Here is a 19,385-nt window from a genome sequence, read left to right as displayed (position 1 = left end):
AAAGTAAATTCTTTTCTCAATTACTCAGAAGAGTGGGCTCTTGAGCTGGATGATGTATAGATTAGCAGCTATTTGGACAGAGCCATGTTTATAGTTTCTGTGAACTGCCCAAATAATATCTTTCAGATGCAGTGTCTCTGGCAAAGGTAAATAAACCAGACCTTACACTTTAATTTAAAAAACAAAACAAAACAAAAAACAAAAAAACAGAGATGCAAGTATCTGTGTGTATTACTGGGCTCATAACCTTACAAACAAAAGACAAAGACATGGTCCCTGCCTGCAGATTTTACAATCTAAATAGATCAGCAGACACACATTATTTACCTTCTTTCCCTTTTTCTTCTTCTTCTTCTTTTCTTTTTTACTTCCAAGGGAAAAGACTGGCTCTAGAGAATCCACTATATCAAGGTCCCAGACTTCAATAACAGGGGTCATGTTACCCACTGCAACATAATTTCCTGCAGAAAAAAACCCAAATGCCAACTATAGTGTTGATTTAGATTAATATATGCAAAGAGTGTAAGGTGATACAACCAAGCTGTCTATTTCATTACTTATTTTAAATTAATGCCTATGTGCCCAGATTTCAGAGTAGCAGCCGTGTTAGTCTGTATTCGCAAAAAGAAAAGGAGGACTTGTGGCACCTTAGAGACTAACCAATTTATTTGAGCATAAGCTTTCGTGAGCTACAGCTTATGAGCTCATGCTCAAATAAACTGGTTAGTCTCTAAGGTGCCACAAGTACTCCTCTTCTATGTGCCCAGAGTCTTTCAATGGCATATTTTTTACCAGTTGTACATGGTTCGTGTCCATTTAAAGACACAGCAGCAGAAATTGCCTGCAAAAAGGCAGAGTTCTAGAGTTTAAGGCCAGAAAGGACCACTAGATCATCTTGTATGACCTCCTGTATAGCACATGCCGCTGCCACCACCACCCACACGCTAAACCCAACATCCGAAACGAGACCAAAGTATTACTGCCCAGGAAGATCAGACTATTATGTGCCACAGGCACAGAATAGGAGGGATCAAGGTGCACCAATATGCAATGCCCCTGCAGTGGCAGGGAAACGATTAAGTGAGATAGACCAGATAATCCTTACAAGTGACGTGCACTCAGGCACTGCAAAGGAAGGTGAAAATCCCCCAACATCACTACCAATCTGACTTGAGAGAAAATTCTCAGGCTAGACTAAATCAGCTAGACCCTGAGTTTGTCAGCAAGAACTAGCCAGCCAAGCACCTCTGAGAGAGAGAGAGAGAGAGAGAGAGAGAGAGAGAGAGAGAGAGAGAGAGAGAATGAATGAATGAATGAAAGAATGGAGAATGCCACCTCAGAGCCCTAGCCCAGACCATGTAATATCCCTTCTCTAGCCATGGTCATCTCTGAGGCTTCAAAGGAAAAAGATTAAAAAAACCCCAATCTTCCAGAACACACTCGGGGCGAAAAATCCCTTCACGACCCTGCCATGAGCAGTGGCTGGCTGAAACCCTGAAGCATGAGCTTTAGGAACATAGGACATAAATCAGAAGTGAGCCCCAGGGCTGTTGAGCCCTGCCCCCTACCAACACAAGCAATCCTGTCATACAGTTGTACTCGGAGCCAACATTTTTATGCATGTACCCTCCCTTTAGTACAATTAATGATAAAAATGCAAAGAAAATTATGTACAGCCCCCCAAATTATAAAATATAATTTTTAGTGTGTTATTTTAAAATAAATTTGGTTGACTCTGTTGGCCATGTCTTCTCTGAACAAAACCAAACACATCTGCAAACAAGAAGTCTAAAGAAAAGTTTTCCTTTAGTCTGCCTTGTAGATTTGGTTTGCCTTTGGGATTAGTATTGGTGTTTTAGTTTAGTCATCTGGTATAATGACATTACTAAAAGAACCCTGCAGATACATACAGCTCTAAAAAAAAATTGTTCACTGTGATGGGGTGTACCCGGCCCTTTGTGGCCCCCTGCTGGAAGCACTGAGGTCCAACTACACCCTGCTCCAGAAAGGAGCAGTGAAGGTGCGTCCTCCAGGTCTCCCTAGAAAAGCCAGAAGGAAGCAGCCAATCAGAACCCAGCAGGCTCAGATAAAAGGAGATGCAGGACCATAGCAGGTCAGTTCCTGGCTGGGACCAGAGAGATGAGCAAGGGTGCTCCTCTCTGGAGAAAGGAGCTTGATGGGCTGCATTTACTGGACCTGGGAGAGAGAAAATCCCTGAGAACTTTAACTCTAAGGTAATAGGTGAAAGTAAAGGGACCAGGTAGGAAGAGCCCCAGGGAATGCAGCAGCAACTAAGTGAAGGAGGCAATATGTCACTGTTTATAGGACTCCTTGGCTGGAACCTGGAGTAGTGGGCAGGCCCAGGTTCCCCCACTGGCAAAGGGGCCCTAAGCCCAAAAGGGGGACAAGGCTCCTTCAGAAGCCCGAACAGAGGGCCAGATTTAAAGGGCCCAGAAACCGGGCTGAAGACCCTGGTGAGAGGAGACAGTTTGGTGCGCTATTTGCTACCCCAGAAGGGGTTCATTTTTCAACTGTGCGACTTGGCTGGAGGGCTGAGCCACTGAAGACCCATCTTGCAAGGTCGGCAACCTACAGAGGGTGCGATGAGCAGAGACAAAGATTGCAGTATCACACCCTGCCCCTAGGAGGTACTCAAGAGATGAGCACCCCCTGTTACATTCACCACCATGTTTAATTTTTCCTCCCATGTCTTGGCTTTGCTTCTGTGTTAATATTGCTGCAGGAGATCATTATTCAGTCACAGCATTTTAAGTTAATTATGCAGTTCATATTAAAAAATTGCTATTGTTAGACAGCTATGATCTCTTTTGGCACCCTAAAGACATTTATTACCTGGAGATTCATCTGGATTAGGATCAAAGTTAAGCCACTCCACACTTAGAGGGTATGCAGGTAAGAGAATATCATGGTGTACATAAAATGAGTCCTCTTCATGATTATAAACTGCAAGAGAGAATTTGAAAAACACTTGTCAGTGAAGAGAAAAATAAGCCACTCGACATAGTACATTCCCACAGTCAGATGGAGCAAATATTAATATTCCCAATGTAGAGATAATGTCTGGAAGCTAGATTTGTGATGCTGTCAGTTTCTAGCATAGAGCCACAGCCTCTCTATATAACATTAGGCACCACAGAACATTTACTTTAGGTGACAAATTCAACAGACCGAAAAATGATGTACTTATCTACATCAAGTACACACTGATTCAGTTTATGCCTTGCACACCTACATCATCTTCATTTGTATTCGTGAGACTATTTTAAAACATCTGGTATATAACAGACACTTGTTGCTTACGTGTATTTATGAAATAAGAATGACAGAGTATTATTGATGGGCTGACGTTTCACTGTACAGGTTCTCAGTATATTTATACAGGTCAGGGTTCATTAGTGTTTGTTAAACAGTTATTTTACAGAGGTAAGAGCACAAGAAATGTAGTTGTGCCAGATGCCACCATCTAGTCAAAAGCCAGGATAAATGAAGAACAACAGAGGGAGCAGTCCTGTAAAGCCATAGGGATCAGACTGGATAAGCAGAGTATTTTCTAGGCCCGCTTTTATGACCAAATATTGTTTACTCACGGTGAACCTCTAGACTGCAGTGGTCCTTATCAACTCTTCCACAAATGATCAGATTGTCACTGGGCTTAATCAAAAAATCTTCCTGTTCATATTGCTCCTAAGGGCCAAGGGAGGGAGAAAACTTAAGGCGTTAAAAAAAATTTAAAATTTTCTGAAACACAGAATATTAATTCTTACCACTAACTGAAAAAGGTCAGGTAGCCAAGCCCTTGAGGCCATCCTACAAGGTAAAGGGGAGAGGGGAAGTGTCACAGCAGTGAGACTAGACAATCAAATGAGTTGAGGGAATGTTTATGTGGGCCTAGATGGATTCAATAGAGTGTGTCAGTATTGAAAATGAAATCACCTCCTGAGAAGTACCCCTAACACAATACAATCTGCTGCCCAAAATCTTTCCAGACCCCCACCCCCCAAAATCACCAGCTCTTCAGTTCCTATTCCCCCACACATCAGTATCATTCCTACCTGGCCTGCACACCCTGAACTTCTATATAGTTTAACAAGCCCTCTTTAAATTATTAGCCTACTCTAACTGCTTTTCCAGAATTTTGGAAACTACTCTGACTGGATTAAAGTGTACATTTGCTGTTATTTGTAACAATGACAGCTAAGAAATGTTCAGATATGTAATTTCTAAAGGGGCATGCCTACACAGAATACCCAGAAGAAAGTTAAATTGAATTAACTAAAGGTGTGAAATGAAAGCACATTAGTTAAATCCCTTTGGGATTCAGCTACAGAAAACTATGGCCACTTTACTTCTGAATGAGAGTATCCACACAAGGGTTTAATGCCCTGTAATGTGTTTTTACTTCACAACTTTTATTAATTTGACTTAACTTTCTTGAGTGTCCCTGTGTAGAAAAGCCCCAAATCAGCAGTGTTCCTTTCAGTGCTATGTTAAAAAAATAAAGACATGCATATTTTCAAATTGAATGACTTCCCAAAATGTTGCAGTTACAACTAGTAAACTATGGAGAAAAATAAATTAACCGGCCAGCAATAAGAGTGATCAAACTGATCAGACACAACAACCTAAGTTCCCTCTGAGCTGCACGGCCACGCAGCTGCCTATTAAGCACCGCGCAGGCGCCCAGGGCTGCGGCGGAAAGAGATGTCCCCTCCCCGAGACCAGCCCTGACGCAGCCGGGGGAGGGGAGCCTCTCCCCGCCAGGCCAGGTGCTGCTGCGGGGAAGAGAGAGTTGCGGGGGGGGGGGGGGGGCTGGGGTGGAAGATCCCTCTCTCCCCACCGTAGCCCCGGAGAGCCCCACTGCACCCCAAACCTCTCATCCCCAGCCCCACCCTAGAGCCTACACCCCCAGCGGAGACCTCACCACCCTGCAACCCAACCCTCTTGGCCCAGCCCTAAACCCCTCATCCCCGACCCAGAGCCCGTACCCCCAGCCGGAGCTCTTCCCCCCCAGCCTCAACCCTCTGGTCCAGCCCTGGGCCCCTCATCCCCGGCCCCACTCCAGAGCCCGCACCCGCAACCAGAGCCCTCACCCTCCACACCCCAACCCTGAGCCCCTCCCACACCCCAAACCCCTCATCCCCAGCCCCACCCCAGAGCCCTCACCCCCCCCAGCACCCAATCCTTCTGCCCCAGCCCCGAGCCCCCTCCCATGCTCCGAACCCCTCAGCCCCACACCGCCACATTAATTTTGTTATGTGCACCAATATGGAGGTTGTGTGTCATACATCACCTCTCTATTGGTGCACATAACAAAAAATTCATTCCGCACATGGGTGGGAAAAATTAGAGGGAACACTGACAACAACTGGTAAAATTTTCAAAAGTGCCTACATGACCTATTTTCAAATGTGAGTAAAGACCTGGTCTACAGTAGAAAGTTAGGTCAAAGTAAGTCGCCTTGTGTCAACCTATTTGTGTGTGCGTCTACACCTAAACTGAAAAGGAGTATTTGTGGCACCTTAGAGACTAACCAATTTATTTGAGCATAAGCTTTCATGAGCTACAGCTCACTTCATCGGATGCATACTGTGAGCTGTAGCTCACGAAAGCTTATGCTCAAATAAATCGGTTAGTCTCTAAGGTGCCACAAGTACTCCTTTTCTTTTTGCGAACACAGACTAACACGACTGTTACTCTGAAACCTACACCTAAATTAGTCCCCACATGATGTAAGCACCCTGTTAAGGTGATGCAGTAGAACCACTTCTTTGGATGGCGTTGAGCGGCAAAGGTCGACACGGAGCAAGTGCAGATGCTGTGTGACCTATGTCAATCCTAACAGATCTCCAGCAGCTGTCTCACAATGCCAGACAATGACTGCTCTAGTCACAATTGTTAATTCCACTCTACAGGGGTCACAGAGACCAGAAGCCAACTCCCTCCTTAAAATACTGCACATTTTTTAAATGCCTTTTCCTGATTGCCGAGCTTACCACGAACACTTAGCAGTATCCCCTTGTCTGCAACTGACCAAGCCATCTGCATGCTCTAGACAAACACCTGTCAGAGTAGACAGCAAGTATTGGATCTCCTGGGCCTGTGTGAGAAGAGGCTGTGCAAGCACAGCTATGGACCAGCATAGAATCATGGACATCCATGAAAAGATCGCACATGGTTTTAGGTGAAGGGGTATGACAGAGATCAGTGGCAGTGCCTTGTGAAAACGAAGGAACTGCAGCAGACATACCACAAGGAGAGGGAGGCTAACAATCAATATGGTGCTGAGCTACAGACCTGCAGCTTTTACAAGCTGCATTCCATACTTTGTAGAGACCCCACTGGCACCATACAGACCAAGGCAGAGAACCCTGCTGTGAACAGAGAGGAGAAGGACATGGAGGGGCAGGAGGGGAGTCCAGCTGGTCATGCCAACCAAGGATGGATGAGCCCGATGATACCAGTCAGCTCTGTGTTCTTGGGGAACCAGGGCACAGTATCCAGCCTGTTTGACTCTTGAAGGACACCACCCACCCCCACCCAAGCCTTTGCTTGAACCAAAACTGAACAGAGAAAAGACTTGCAGAGTGCAGTAAAAGGCGGTGGGAGACACACCTAGACCCCTCCTGACAAGGGTGATAGGATTATGGCAACTCCCCTAGCCTCATCTGCATCAAAGATGGTACAGGGAGGCATCTCCATTAGCATACAGAATGGAGAAAGGAGATTCCAAGGCAAGAACTGCACTGAACTCTGCGACCAGAGAAGCAGAGAAACACTGCATCCTGGGGGATCTCGGCTCCAGTTGTTAATGAACCTACACCGGCACACACCCAGCTCAGCAGTTATCAGACCAATTCTAGTAATAAATCTTTGATCGATATCCAAAATACTGAAGCAGCCTAATTGCATTGTGAGCTCCCTGAAGGAACATCACCCATAGCTAGGAGTGATCAGCCCTTATTGTCTAGCCTAAAGAAAACCCTTGAGTCATCAGTTTACCCATAAACAAATCTAGTGTTTTCCCTTGAACCATTCTTGTTTCCCTACAAGAAACCCCTACCCACGCTCAAGTATGTTCTGATGCATGGAGCCAAACTCTACATCAGTTCCACTGGAATTATATCTTCTCCTGACTGATCGTGCTGGGGGTTCTGCCTGTCTCCAGCACTCAGGACCCTGAGCTACCACCATCACCTGAGAACCACGACCAGTTCAAGCTTCATGGATTGGTGAGATCCCTCTCTCTCTGTTTTCTTTTCTATCTCAGGTATAACTTTCTAACCCTGACTTGTTTGATCAGGTGTAATTTTCTATATATGACTTTTGTAACCTTTAATAATGTAACTGTTATGGTGGTTTAGGCTCTCCTTGTGTAGTTATCACTATTATTCAATAAATAACGTTTATGGTTAAGCTGGTTGCTTCTCTCTCTCTGAACTTTACTCTTCTGCTTTTAGCTTCCCCATTTACCCTGCAGCAACACTTCTCTTACCTAAGGTAAAGATCCCTGTAGCGCCCAAAAATACTGTGGGGTTTGCTCATCAAGTGGGTTACTACCAGTACAATTGTAACGTGAAAGTGGGGATAGGGACATGCTGAACCTGTGACATATGAGGTGGCAGCTTGGAAGTGCTGTTCGACCCAGCCTGCTCAGACGTGCTCTGTTAATGTGTGTGTGTTCATCTGATTCTGGGGCTGGAGGAACCCAGCCCTGGGGAACCTAGGTCCTACAAGATAGTTCCATTGGGACGGGACTTGCAGAAGGGAGGAGTAGAGCTTCATATGAAAACACAAGTGACACAAGCGGTACATTAATAGAATTACAGACGCACGCCCCGCACGCCCCCCCCCCCCCCGAAGAGTAACCCTAATAAATGAGCGTACCCCAAAGTAACGGGCAAAGCTGGTAACACCGATGAAGGGGAAGGAATCTTGCTTAAGTGTGTTCATGCATTTTTGTTTAGTGTTTAAATGTAAACATGACACCCGTCCCATCCCCAAGTTAACAAGAAATAGGTTTAGACTTTTCATTGTTTTACTCATACAAGTATAGGTAGCAGTAAAACAGAGGTAGAGTTGCTATCAGCTTTTCATTCCCTTGTAGGATTTGGTATGGGGAGGGTATGCAGAGCAGGTTGTTTGTCTACAGGGATGTCCCTTGTATCCTCCCAAGAAATCTCAATGACATTTTTATGGAGGTCCTCTGCAATCCACTTCTGAAGGTTTCTAGAGCAGCAGCCTTATTTCTTCCTCTGCGGTTGGACACTTTCCCATGCCATTCTGTGATGAGCTCGCCTGGCACCATTGCAGTCAACAAGCTAGTGGCAGGCAGCTTCAGAATGCCAGCAGCTGCTGTATTCTGTGCCTTTGTTACCTTCAGCAGTGAGATATCAGCTAAAATCAACACTGCCTGGAGCAAATACTACCAGTCTTCAGTGTCATTGCCCTATACTCATGGAAATAAGGACCAAAATATTGTTTCATACAACCAAAAAATCTTAATTCCCTTCTCCTTTCCCATCCTCGCTCCTGGCAGGCCATACACACTATGGCTCGGGCTGAAGAGCAGTGCTGTGCAGAGGCACTCCAAAGCTGAAGTGTCAATAAGCATGTCTTACTAAAAAGATTTATGAAAATAAGGGAAGGAAGTTTTGAAACTTATCCGTCACTTTCCACTGTGGCTATAAATCCAATGATACAGCTGTCTGTTTTATTGGCAGCTGCTGCTGTTGCGGCCTTGAAGGGTGCCCCCTCTACATCCCTGGAATGCCTGACTCTGAAGAGGAGAAAGAAGAGTACTAGGGAAGATATCTAGTACACAGCAGGCAGCTATAACCATTGAGATGATTTTCTCACTGAGATCCAGTCTTGTGAGTAAACACTGCCAGCGTCCCTTCAATCTACTGCAAGCACAGTCAATTGTCATTCTGCACCTGCTGAGGTGGTAGTTGAATCTTTCCTCGGTGCTGTGGAGTTAGCCAGTGTATGGCCTCATAAGCCAGAAAGAAAGGGGTAGGCCTGGTCCCTCAGGATCCCTACAGTATCCAATATCACCAGTGATAATCCACCTGTTGGAAAAGAATATTCCTGCTTGCAGCTTTCTGAACAGTCCTGTGTTCTTAAAGATACGAGCCTCATGCACATTCCCTGACCAGCCCACATTGATACTGGTGAAGCATCCTATTGCCCCACTGCAATTAGAGAACTCCATTACTGCAGATCTATCCACAATGTAGTGCACATTGACAAGAATCACAGTCCTGACAATTAATAATCCTACACACTTCATAGAATATCTTGCATGACAATGGCCCCTACCATGGATTTTCCAATTCCAAAATGATTTCACACTGACTGGTAGCAATCTGGCATTGCAAGCTTCAAGAGTGTGATCACCACTTGCTTCTCAACTATCAGTGCAGCTCTCATTTTGGTGTCCATGTGCTGGAGGGCTGGGCTGAGCATGGTATGCCAATCCAGGAACGCCACCTTTCATATCCAAAATTCTGCAGACACCGCTCGTCATCCCAAACCTGCATTATGATGTCATCCCATCAGTCAGTGCTTGTTTCCCAGGCCCAGAAGTGGGGCTCCGGGGTCTGCAGCTGCTCCGTGAACACCATGAACAACTCTGAGTTGTCTTTTGCTATGTCCTTAACAATATGTCCTCAAAGAAAAAGTCACATCCCCCATCACTATGGTTCTTCCTATGGGTCTGCAAATACTGGAGGATCATGCATTCTGTATTTGCGATGTTCATGAAACCAGTGCAGAGCTGTGCAGGCTTATTGCTTCTGTCAAGAGACGACAGATAGCAAAAAGTGCTATGCAGGTTTGTGGTATTTTTAAAAAGGTGCAAAAATTATGACATATGGATGAGGGAAGCTGCATATTGGCATAAAGCCATTCAAGTTATTATATTGCTTGTATGCATGACCCCTAGTTCCCAAAGACCCCTGGGCAAGTCATTTTATCTCACTACATACTGCAAAAACTTCCCAGAAGGCATTGTGTCAGACAGCAGCACATTAGGATTGCAAAGCATGGTGCACCACGCTTTGCATCAACACAAGCACTCCTGTTGAGTATGCTCTGCGCTGATGCAAGCAGCCAAGTATACACGCACACAAGCAATATAATTTGGGGGGCTTCATGACAATTTAATTTGTGTCAACCAACGTCTGTAATGTAGGCATGGCCTTAGGCATCTAGGAGCCTAAGTCCCATATCCACTTTTGAAAATTGTATGTAACATTTAGTTTATGCTATTTAAGATGCCTAAACCTTGAAAGACAGCACAAGATTTAAAAAAAACAAAAAACTTACAGTATCTTTAATAGTGACGTAAGGATCACGTTCGTTACTCCCATATACCGTAAGACTGGCTAAGGTGTCTCCAAGGCTCACAGCATCTATAATGAAAATTTCAGTATATCACAATTAACAATAATTATGGGTGTGATGTTGTTGACGTAATCTGGGACCGTATAGATCATTGTTGCAACCAAGGTCCAGCAGTGGCACCAAATCTTGTATAAAGGGAGTCAAGTAAGGTGTCTAAGACAAGATTATGGTTTGCTGGTTATGATTATGATGTCTATATGTGTGTATCATTTTTGTAGTTAAAGTTATGAATGTGGCTCCATACTGTCTGTATTTCAAACTTATGCTATGCTTCTGGGTGACACCCCAGAGAAGTTGGTGTCAGCTCTGCCTAGCCTGCTTGATGGCTCATCAGCTATACAACTGACCCATTGAGAGAAGGCAGATACGCCTTGTGACTCAGCAAAGTATGCAGGGACTTGCCCATGTGACTCCAAACTCCATTTTGCTGTAATTTTCCACAGTAAGAACACAGAGGTGTTCTTACACCTGGAAAAGAGTATAAAAGGCTGATGCCTCATCTCCATCTGGTCTTCAATCCTGCTTCTTACCTCTGGAGGAACTTTGCTACACTGAAGCTTTGAACAAAGGACTGATGACCCATCCCAGCTGTGGATGTACTCTAGAGACTTGATTTGAACCTGCAGTTTATTCCATCACTGCTACAAGCTTGAACTAATAACTTTGCCATGACTGTGTGTAATAGATTCCATTTAACCAATTCTAGCTCTCATTTATATCTTTTTCCTTTTATGAATAAACCTTTAGATTCTAAAGGATTGGCAACAGCGTGATTTGAGGGTAAGATCTGATTTGTATATTGACCTGGATCTGGGGCTTGGTCCTTTGGGATCGAAAGAGCCTTTTTTCTTTTACTGGGGTATTGGTTTTCATAACCATTTGTCCCCATAACGAGTGGCACTGGTGGTGATACTGGGAAACCGGAGTGTCTAAGGGAATTACGTGTGTGACTTGTGGTTAGCCAATGGGGTAAAACCAAAGTCCTCTCTGGCTGGCTGGTTTGGTTTGCCTTAGAGGTGGAAAAACCCCAGCCTTGGGCTGTAACTGCCCTGCTTTAAGCAATTTGTCGTGAATTGGCACTCTCAATGGGTCCCATGAGAACCAGCATCGTTACAATGGGGCACTAATTATAAAAAAAAAATCAAATTAAAAAACTGCACAGTAGTGAACTTTTGGCAAGTGACCGTGGAGAAGGAGAATTTATATTACACATGCACGTAAATATTTCTTCTTCTGGGTGTATTTTATATATAGAAAAATAAAAGGACAGCCCAGTTAGTGGCAGCCACTTTCCTTCTCAAGCCAATAAAGCAACAAAAATATTTGGACCAAACATACCACTTATTAGTTAAAGCACAACAGTGGTTTTTTTCAGAGGAAGGGAAGATTTTTTTTTTTTTTAAATGAATAAATCAGGGGTGGCCAACCTGTGGCTCCGGAGCCACATGCGGCTCTTCAGAAGTTAACATGCAGCTCCTTGTATAGGCACTGACTCCAGGGCTGGAGCTACAGGTTCCAACTTTCCAATGTGCCGGGGGGGCGGGGTGCTCACTACTCAGCCCCTGGCTCTGCCACAGGCCCCACCCCCACTCCAGCCCTTCCCGCCCCCTCCCCAAAGCCTGCCATGCCCTCGCTCCTCCCCCCCAGAGCCTCCTGCATGCCGCGAAACAGCTGATCGGGCGGTGCAGGGAAGGAGGTGCTGATCGGCAGGCCTGCCAGTGGGTGGGAAGCGCTGGAAGCGGGGGAGGGTGGCGGGGTGTTTGCGTGTGTCTGAGGATATATTACTGTGGCTCTTTAGCAATGTACATTGGTAAATTCTGGCTCCTTCTCAGGCATAGGTTGGCCACCCCTGGAGTAAATGGAGTTGCGATCACTGTATATATGAGACAACACAACCCTTTTTTCCATGCTTGTGATAGAGCTATCAGACTAGGAACTCCTGCACTTGTAGCTATAATGAAGTATTTCTTTCAATATAAGAGCAGGACATTGTTTCAAAAACTTAAGAAGGAATCGAGAGAGAAGTACAGGTTCCAAACCTAAGCAACAGGAACTCCCTGATAAACCTCTATTGTTGGTAGAAACATGCTCAAAGACGGTGCAGCTGCTCTGCACCGGAACTGCAGTAAGGGGAGCTGCTGTTCCAAATCAGGGTATGTCTACATAGCCTACAGCAGCCAGCTTCTCAGCCTGGGTCAACAGATTTGGGGCTCACACTAACACTCTAAAAATAGTTGTTATAGAGAGCACTTTGAAGTTGTGGCTTGGGCTCTGAAACTCACCCCGCTCCCTAGGCATCAGAGCCAGAGCCACAATTTCAAAGCACTGTCTACACAGCTATTTTTACAGCAATAGCATGAACCTTGCCAGACTGAGTCTGTTGACCCAGACTGGGAGGCTTGCTGCTATGGGCTGTGTAGATATATCCTAAGAGAGCTACCGCCTTACCAACACAGCTCTCTGCCTTGTTCCCTTCCCGCATGGACAGGGCCAATAGCTCCAGCTACTCCATTCCTTAGCTTCACTCAGCTTTCTCCAAACTTGTACTTGAATCTGGGCAAGTGGGCCTTTCAAACCTTGAATTTCAAGGCACTCATTGAGGAAACCTGTAAAGCTATATGACAGTTTCACGATAAGTGCATTAACTGAACCTAAAAGAGAAACACCTGGTTCTTCATTGACACTGCACTTTTGACAGGAGAAATAGATTGACATTACCTGTATTCTCCTCTTCATCATATTTATCCAAACCATACTCTGCCAGCTCATCTTCATTCAGCTTTTCAGTGTCTTCTTCCTGGTCCCCATCTTCTTGAGGAGGCTCAGCTGTCTCACCACTAGCAACATCCATGCTGTCTTCTGCAGCCTGTCCATGTTCTTCTTCATCACTACCATCTGCTTCTTCTCTGTATAAGGAAAAAACACTCACTGAATTATCAGTGTGAGAGTCGGTTAAGAGTTTGGAACATTTTCACTAAATTGCTCTGGGGACTGGCACTGGAATATTAACTTATCTGCTCACATGATTTCATAGTATAGAAACTATTGTTTCTATACCAATGACTCTCAAATCTATTTTTCCACTCCTTTCCTGTCTCTTCCTAGCCAGACCTGCATTTCAGCCTACCAATGACATTTTCTCTAGTATGTCTTCCTGGCAGAATACGACTTAATTTTAAATAGCTAAAACTGAGTGTCCTAACACCTCTTCATTTACCCTTTCCATTACTGTGACAACACTATCATCCTCCCTCTTACACATAGGTGTGTTTGATCTTTGATTCCTCTTTTTTGTTCTCCACACAACCCCAGACTATATCAAAATCTTGATCTTTCTTCCACCACATTTGAAGATCTGATCTTCCCTCTATATCCCATAAGCTGAAATTCTCATTTATGCCTTCAATATAGCCTGTTTTCTTTACAGTAACCTCTCCGGTATCCCCAACAACAAAATCACATCCCCTCATTCATTCACCCAAAATGGAGCTGCTAAAAATGTCTTCCTACCTGATATGACCACCCCAACCCACTCTTTGAAAGACTCCAGTGGCTCCAACAATTCTTTTTGCTTCTGTCCAAAAGAAGCACATGCTTCATTAGTTAAGTATCTGTAGCTGACTTCACACCACATTTGCTACAGGAAAAAAAACCTATCCCAAATACCCTAAACTTTCACAAAGCTTCCTTCCCCAAGGCAATGATTCAGATTCTGCCAACATATACAATGCAGAGGTCTGAACAGGAGCAGGTTGAGCAATGTAACAATTCTTGAATTTTTATTTTTAATACTACACTCTGCAGGAGGACACCCAACTGCTAACACTGGACAGAACTCCATAAGAGACTGCTCCCAAGTGGGCATATTTACTATGCCTGCATTCAAAACTCCCACTGACACCAATGCACAAAGATCAAGGGTGTCTATAATAGAACTGTTTCAGAGTAGCAACCGTGTTAGTCTGTATTCACAAAAAAGAACAGGAGTACTTGTGGCACCTTAGAGACTAACAAATGTATTTGAGCATAAGCTTTCGTGAGCTACAGCTCACTTCATCGGATCTAATATCTAATCTATATCTAATGCAAAGATCTTTCAGTTTTGAAAGAGCTTGCTGAAGAGCTATTTTTGTCACTTGTTTTATAAAACAACACTTGCCCTTCATATGACATTTATCCCATAACAAGAGTAAAAATTGGTAGCAGGATCATTACATATTCTAAATTTAAATCTGACTTGTGATCTTTGTACAGAAATAAAATGACTGGAGTTATAATGAATTCTACAAAGTACATTTTTAGTTGTTAGATGTGATTCTCTAAGCTTCCACACTGAATTTTAACAAAATGCATAATTATCAACAAAAGGCTCCTCAAATCTTGCATTGCATACTTTTCAAATGGGGATGGGGGAGAGAATCCATAAGAGAAAGTTGCATGCAGTTTACATTTATATGTGCAAAGCTACTGGTAACAGCAGTAGAATTATAAAGTCAAGGGGGGTGGGGGGGGAAGCAACTCTTAAAGGTTACACTTCTAAAAGACCAGAAATTCAGAAACAACATTTGTGATTTTTAGGGACAGCATTGGAACTTACAAGTATGGTAATTGCTTAATATTTTGAAAGCTCTCTTTGTAAAGAAAAGGGTAGACTTTTAAAAAATGAAAGCTGAGATCAGGTGGAGGGGAGCTGACAATATTCACCAGAATGCACATGGAATTCATGGTACTCGGGTCCCGCAATCAGATCTGTCCTGGCAGACCACTGCACCAATGCACAAGAGCCCCAGTGGCATTGGGGACCAGAAGATCATTTCTAACAAATAAACACTGTTATCTTCCACCTAGGTAAAATGAATGGTGTGCTATTTCTCAGTGAATGTATACAGCAGGGGTGGGCAAACTTTTTGGCCCGAGGCCCACACTGGGGTTGCGAAACGGTATGGAGGGCCGGGTAGGGAAGGCTGTGCCCCCCAAACAGCCTGGCCCCTGCCCTCTATCCACCCCCACCCACTTCCTGCCCCCTGACTGTCCCCCTCAGAACCTTGGACCCATCCAACCCCCGTCCCCCAGCTCATTGTCCCCTGACTGCCCCCTCCCGGGACCCCCTTCACCTAACCGCCCCCCCCCGGGATCCCATCCCCATCCAACCCCCCCCCCCGTTCCCTGACTGCCCCAACCCCTATCCACAACCCCACCCCCTGACAGGTCCCCCGGGACCGCACCTGCTATCCAACCCCCCTCCTCCCTGTCCCGGGACTGCCCCGACCCCTATCCACACCCCCACCTCCTGACAGGACCCCCAGGACTCCCACCCCCTATCCAACCCCCCCTGTTCCCCGCCCCCTGCTCCCTTTCCCCTGACTGCCCCCCGGGACTCCCTACTCAACCCCCACTGTTGCCGCTGCTGCCCCCTTACCATGCCACTCAGAGCGGCAGGAGATCGTAGCCCTGCTGCTCGCGCGGTGGCGTAACTGCGGGGAAGGGGAAACAGTGGGGGAGGGGCCAGGAGCTCAAGGGCTGGGCAGGACGGTCCCACGAGCCAGATGTGGCCCGCAGGCCGTAGTTTGCCCACCTCTGGTATATAGGTATTCTTTATTTAACATCAACTGTTTTTCAGGTCTGCAGTACTGGCTCTTCCAAACATTCAAAAATCTTGAATCAGACAGCCAAAAATCAAGAGATGGGTTTAAAAATCATGTCATTACAAATAAGTATGAGATTCCTTGTATTTGTCTTCTGATTTTTGAGTCTGGGGGGGGAGGGGGAAGGGGGCATGGAGGTCACATTTTCAAGAGTTGCTCCACAGTCAGCAGGGCCAGACACTCACTCTTTTTTAACATGAAAGTTGAGAGACTTGTGTAATTGCAAGAGCTGACAACACTCCCTACCAATGGGCAAATACAGATGACTAATCTCCCCATTCCCCAGCCTCAGAACTCACACACAGCTTGCTCAAGGCCATGCGGACACTGCACAGTTAAACTGGGGGACAGACACCCAGATTTCACCCCTGTGTCGGGGGGAGGGAGGGGGCACACATCCCGCTGTTGCTGTGCTGAGATGCTCTGGGATTCTTCCCCAATGAACTACGGGACAACGTGCCTGTTGCTCACGGAGACTTACAGGCAGGTGCTGGAAGGCTGACAGGGACTCAGTGGGTTTTGCCGGAGTCCTCACTGCCAGCGGGCAGGGTCCAGCCCCACCCAGTTAGGGCAGACGCTGGGCTCCGATCCCTCTTCCCCAACCAGCCCGGGGTTAAAGCACCTCCAGGCCAGGGGGTTTCAGTGGGGACGGCGGCGGGGCTGGGCCCATGCTGCTGTGCAGCGAGACGTATCCCGGGCGCCCTGATCCGCCCCTGCCTGGTAGGGCAGGCCCTGCCCCGGGGCACACGGAGGGACCCCCCCCCCCGGGAAGGCGGACACTCACCGCAGCGTCTCCGCGGCCTCCCCGACGAGCCGCTTCAGCTCCTCCGCGCTGAGCCGCACCTAGAAGGGGAAACGCGCTGAGACCGAGCGGCCGGGGAGCGCAGGGCCCCGCTCCCCGCTCAGCCCCGGACGGGTCCGCTCAGCCCGGCGCGCCGCGGGGACGGACCGTGGCCCTGCCCCAGGGGCGCCCCGCGGGCAGCTCCGAGGCGGCCGCCGGCCCGCGCGCGGGGGGGGGTCAGGGAAGAGGCGCGTTCCCCGGCTCGCGGGTTCTCACCTTGTCGGGCGTTTCCCTGGCAACCCCCCTGCGCACCCAGGCGGCGCAAGTCACGGGGCAGCTCATGGCTCCGGCCGCGGCACGTGCGGGCAACTGTCGCACACGCCGCGCTCCTACGGCTGCCCCCCCAGAAACTGTCGCGTTCCTGATGACGTAACCTCATGCTGACACCTCGACGGCCTCGGCAGGGAGAGTGCGAGAAGGCCTGCGGGAGGTCATCAGCAAGCGCCCGGGGGTGGGGCCTGGAAGCCAGTGACGCGCAGGAGGCAGAGACTCCGCCCCCATCGGAGAGGGAGCTAACTCAGCCCCCGGCACGGAGAGATTGGGGCGGGGCCAGAGGGAAGGGAAGGGGCGGGGAGTAAGTAGGAGGGGCCAAGGAGTGGGCCAAGGATATGGGCGGGGGGCGGGCCCAGGGGGATGAGAAGTGCCGGGGGAGGGCTGGGGCAGGAGCCAGGGGAAAGTGCCAGGGGGGGAGCAGGACTGGGGGAGCAGAGGGAGCTGTATTTGTTCCCTTTACTGCTGGGGTGAGGGTCATGGTGCCACTGGAGAGCACCAGGCTGATATTCAGGGTCGTGCCAGGTCGTTTCCTCAGGCCCTACGCTACCGGCACTCCCAGCTATCTTCGAGACACCACCGACTTTCTGAGGAAACTACAGTGCATCGGTGATCTTCTTGAAAACACCATCCTGGCCACCCTGGATGTAGAAGCTCTTTATACCAATATTCCCCATGAGGATGGACTACAAGCTGTCAAGAACAGTATCCCTGATGCGGCCACGGCCCACCTGGTGGCTGAGTTTGGTGACTTTGTCCTCACACACAACCATTTCAGATTTGGGGACAACTTATACCTTCAAGTCAGTGGCAATGCTATGGGTACCCGCATGGCCCCACAGTATGCCAACATTTTTATGGCTGACTTAGAACAACGCTTCCTCAGGTCTCGTCCCCTAGCGCCCCTCCTCTACTTGCGCTACATTGATGACATCTTCATCATAGGGACCCACGGGAAGGAGGCCCTTGAAGAATTCCACCTGGATTTCAACAATTTCCACCCCACCATCAACCTCAGCCTGGACCAGTCCACACAAGAGATCCACTTCCTGGACACTACAGTGCAAATAAGTGATGGTCACATAAATACCCTATACCGGAAACCTACTGACCGCTATACTTACCTACATGCCTCCAAATTCCATCCAGGACACATCACACGATCCATTGTCTACAGCCAAGCCCTAAGATTACAACCAAATTTGCTCCAATCCCTCAGACAGAGACAAACACCTACAAGATCTTTATCAAGCATTCTTAAAACTACAATACTCACCTGGGGAAGTGAGGAAACAGATTGACAGAGCGAGACGGGTACCCAGAAATCACCTACTTCAGGACAGGCCCAACAAGGAAAATAACAGAACGCCACTGGCCATCACATACAGCCCCCAGCTAAAACCTCTCCAGCACATTATCAACGATCTACAGCCTATCCTGGAAAACAATCCCTCGCTCTCCCAGACCTTGGGAGGAAGGCCAGTCCTCACTTACAGACATACCCCCAACCTGAAGCAAATACTCACCAGCAAATACACACCACACCACAGAAACACTAACCCAGGAACCAATCCCTGTAGCAAACCTCATTGCCTGCTCTGTCCCCATATCTATTCTAGCGACACCATCAGAGGACCCAACCACATCAGAGGCTCATTCACCTGCACGTATACTAATGTTATATATGCCATCATGTGCCAGCAATGCCCCTCTGCCATGTACACTGGCCAAACCGGACAGTCCCTACATAAAAGAATAAATGGACACAAATCGGACATCAGGAATGGTAACAACCAAAAGCCAGTAGGAGAACACTTCAATCTTCCTGGATATTCTGTAGCAGATTTGAAAGTAGCTATACTTGAACAAAAAAACTTCAGAAACAGACTTCAAAGAGAAACAGCACAATTAAAATTCATTTGCAAATTTAACACCATTAATTTGGGCTTGAATAGGGACTGGGAGTGGCTGGCTCGTTACAAAAGCAGTTTTGCCTCTCCTGGAATTGACACCTCCTCATCTATTATTGGGAGTGGACTACATCCACCCTGATCAAATTGGCCCTGTCAACACTGGTTCTCCATTTGTGAGGTAACTCCCTTCTCTTCATGTGTCAGTATATTTATGTCTGCATCTGTAATTTTCACTCCATGCATCTGAAGAAGTGGGGTTTTTACCCATGAATGCTCAAATAAATCTGTTAG

General features: G+C 47.0%; 1 protein-coding gene across 2 annotated transcripts in view; it reads right to left on the bottom strand.

The window, feature by feature from the left end:
* Nucleotides 1-17,398, bottom strand: part of PWP1 (PWP1 homolog, endonuclein) — a 40,307-nt gene extending 22,909 nt beyond the window's left edge. Inside the window, exons 1-7 of one of the 2 annotated variants that reach the window (XM_037880348.2) lie at nt 17,128-17,398; nt 16,855-16,913; nt 13,144-13,331; nt 10,348-10,433; nt 3,609-3,705; nt 2,854-2,964; nt 328-461 (exon numbers count right to left, since the gene is read on the bottom strand). In XM_037880348.2, the coding sequence (XP_037736276.1) occupies nt 328-461; nt 2,854-2,964; nt 3,609-3,705; nt 10,348-10,433; nt 13,144-13,331; nt 16,855-16,913; nt 17,128-17,193 (741 nt within the window). In that variant the 5' untranslated portion in view covers nt 17,194-17,398. The remainder of the gene's footprint in view (nt 1-327; nt 462-2,853; nt 2,965-3,608; nt 3,706-10,347; nt 10,434-13,143; nt 13,332-16,854; nt 16,914-17,127) is intronic. The other variant, XM_037880357.2, reaches the window with a different exon arrangement.
* Between the last annotated feature and the right edge of the window lie 1,987 nt (nt 17,399-19,385).

Source organism: Chelonia mydas, chromosome 1, assembly GCF_015237465.2.
Source record: "Chelonia mydas isolate rCheMyd1 chromosome 1, rCheMyd1.pri.v2, whole genome shotgun sequence".
NCBI classification, from domain to species: domain Eukaryota; kingdom Metazoa; phylum Chordata; order Testudines; family Cheloniidae; genus Chelonia; species Chelonia mydas.
This window is presented reverse-complemented; position numbering and strand designations above follow the sequence as displayed.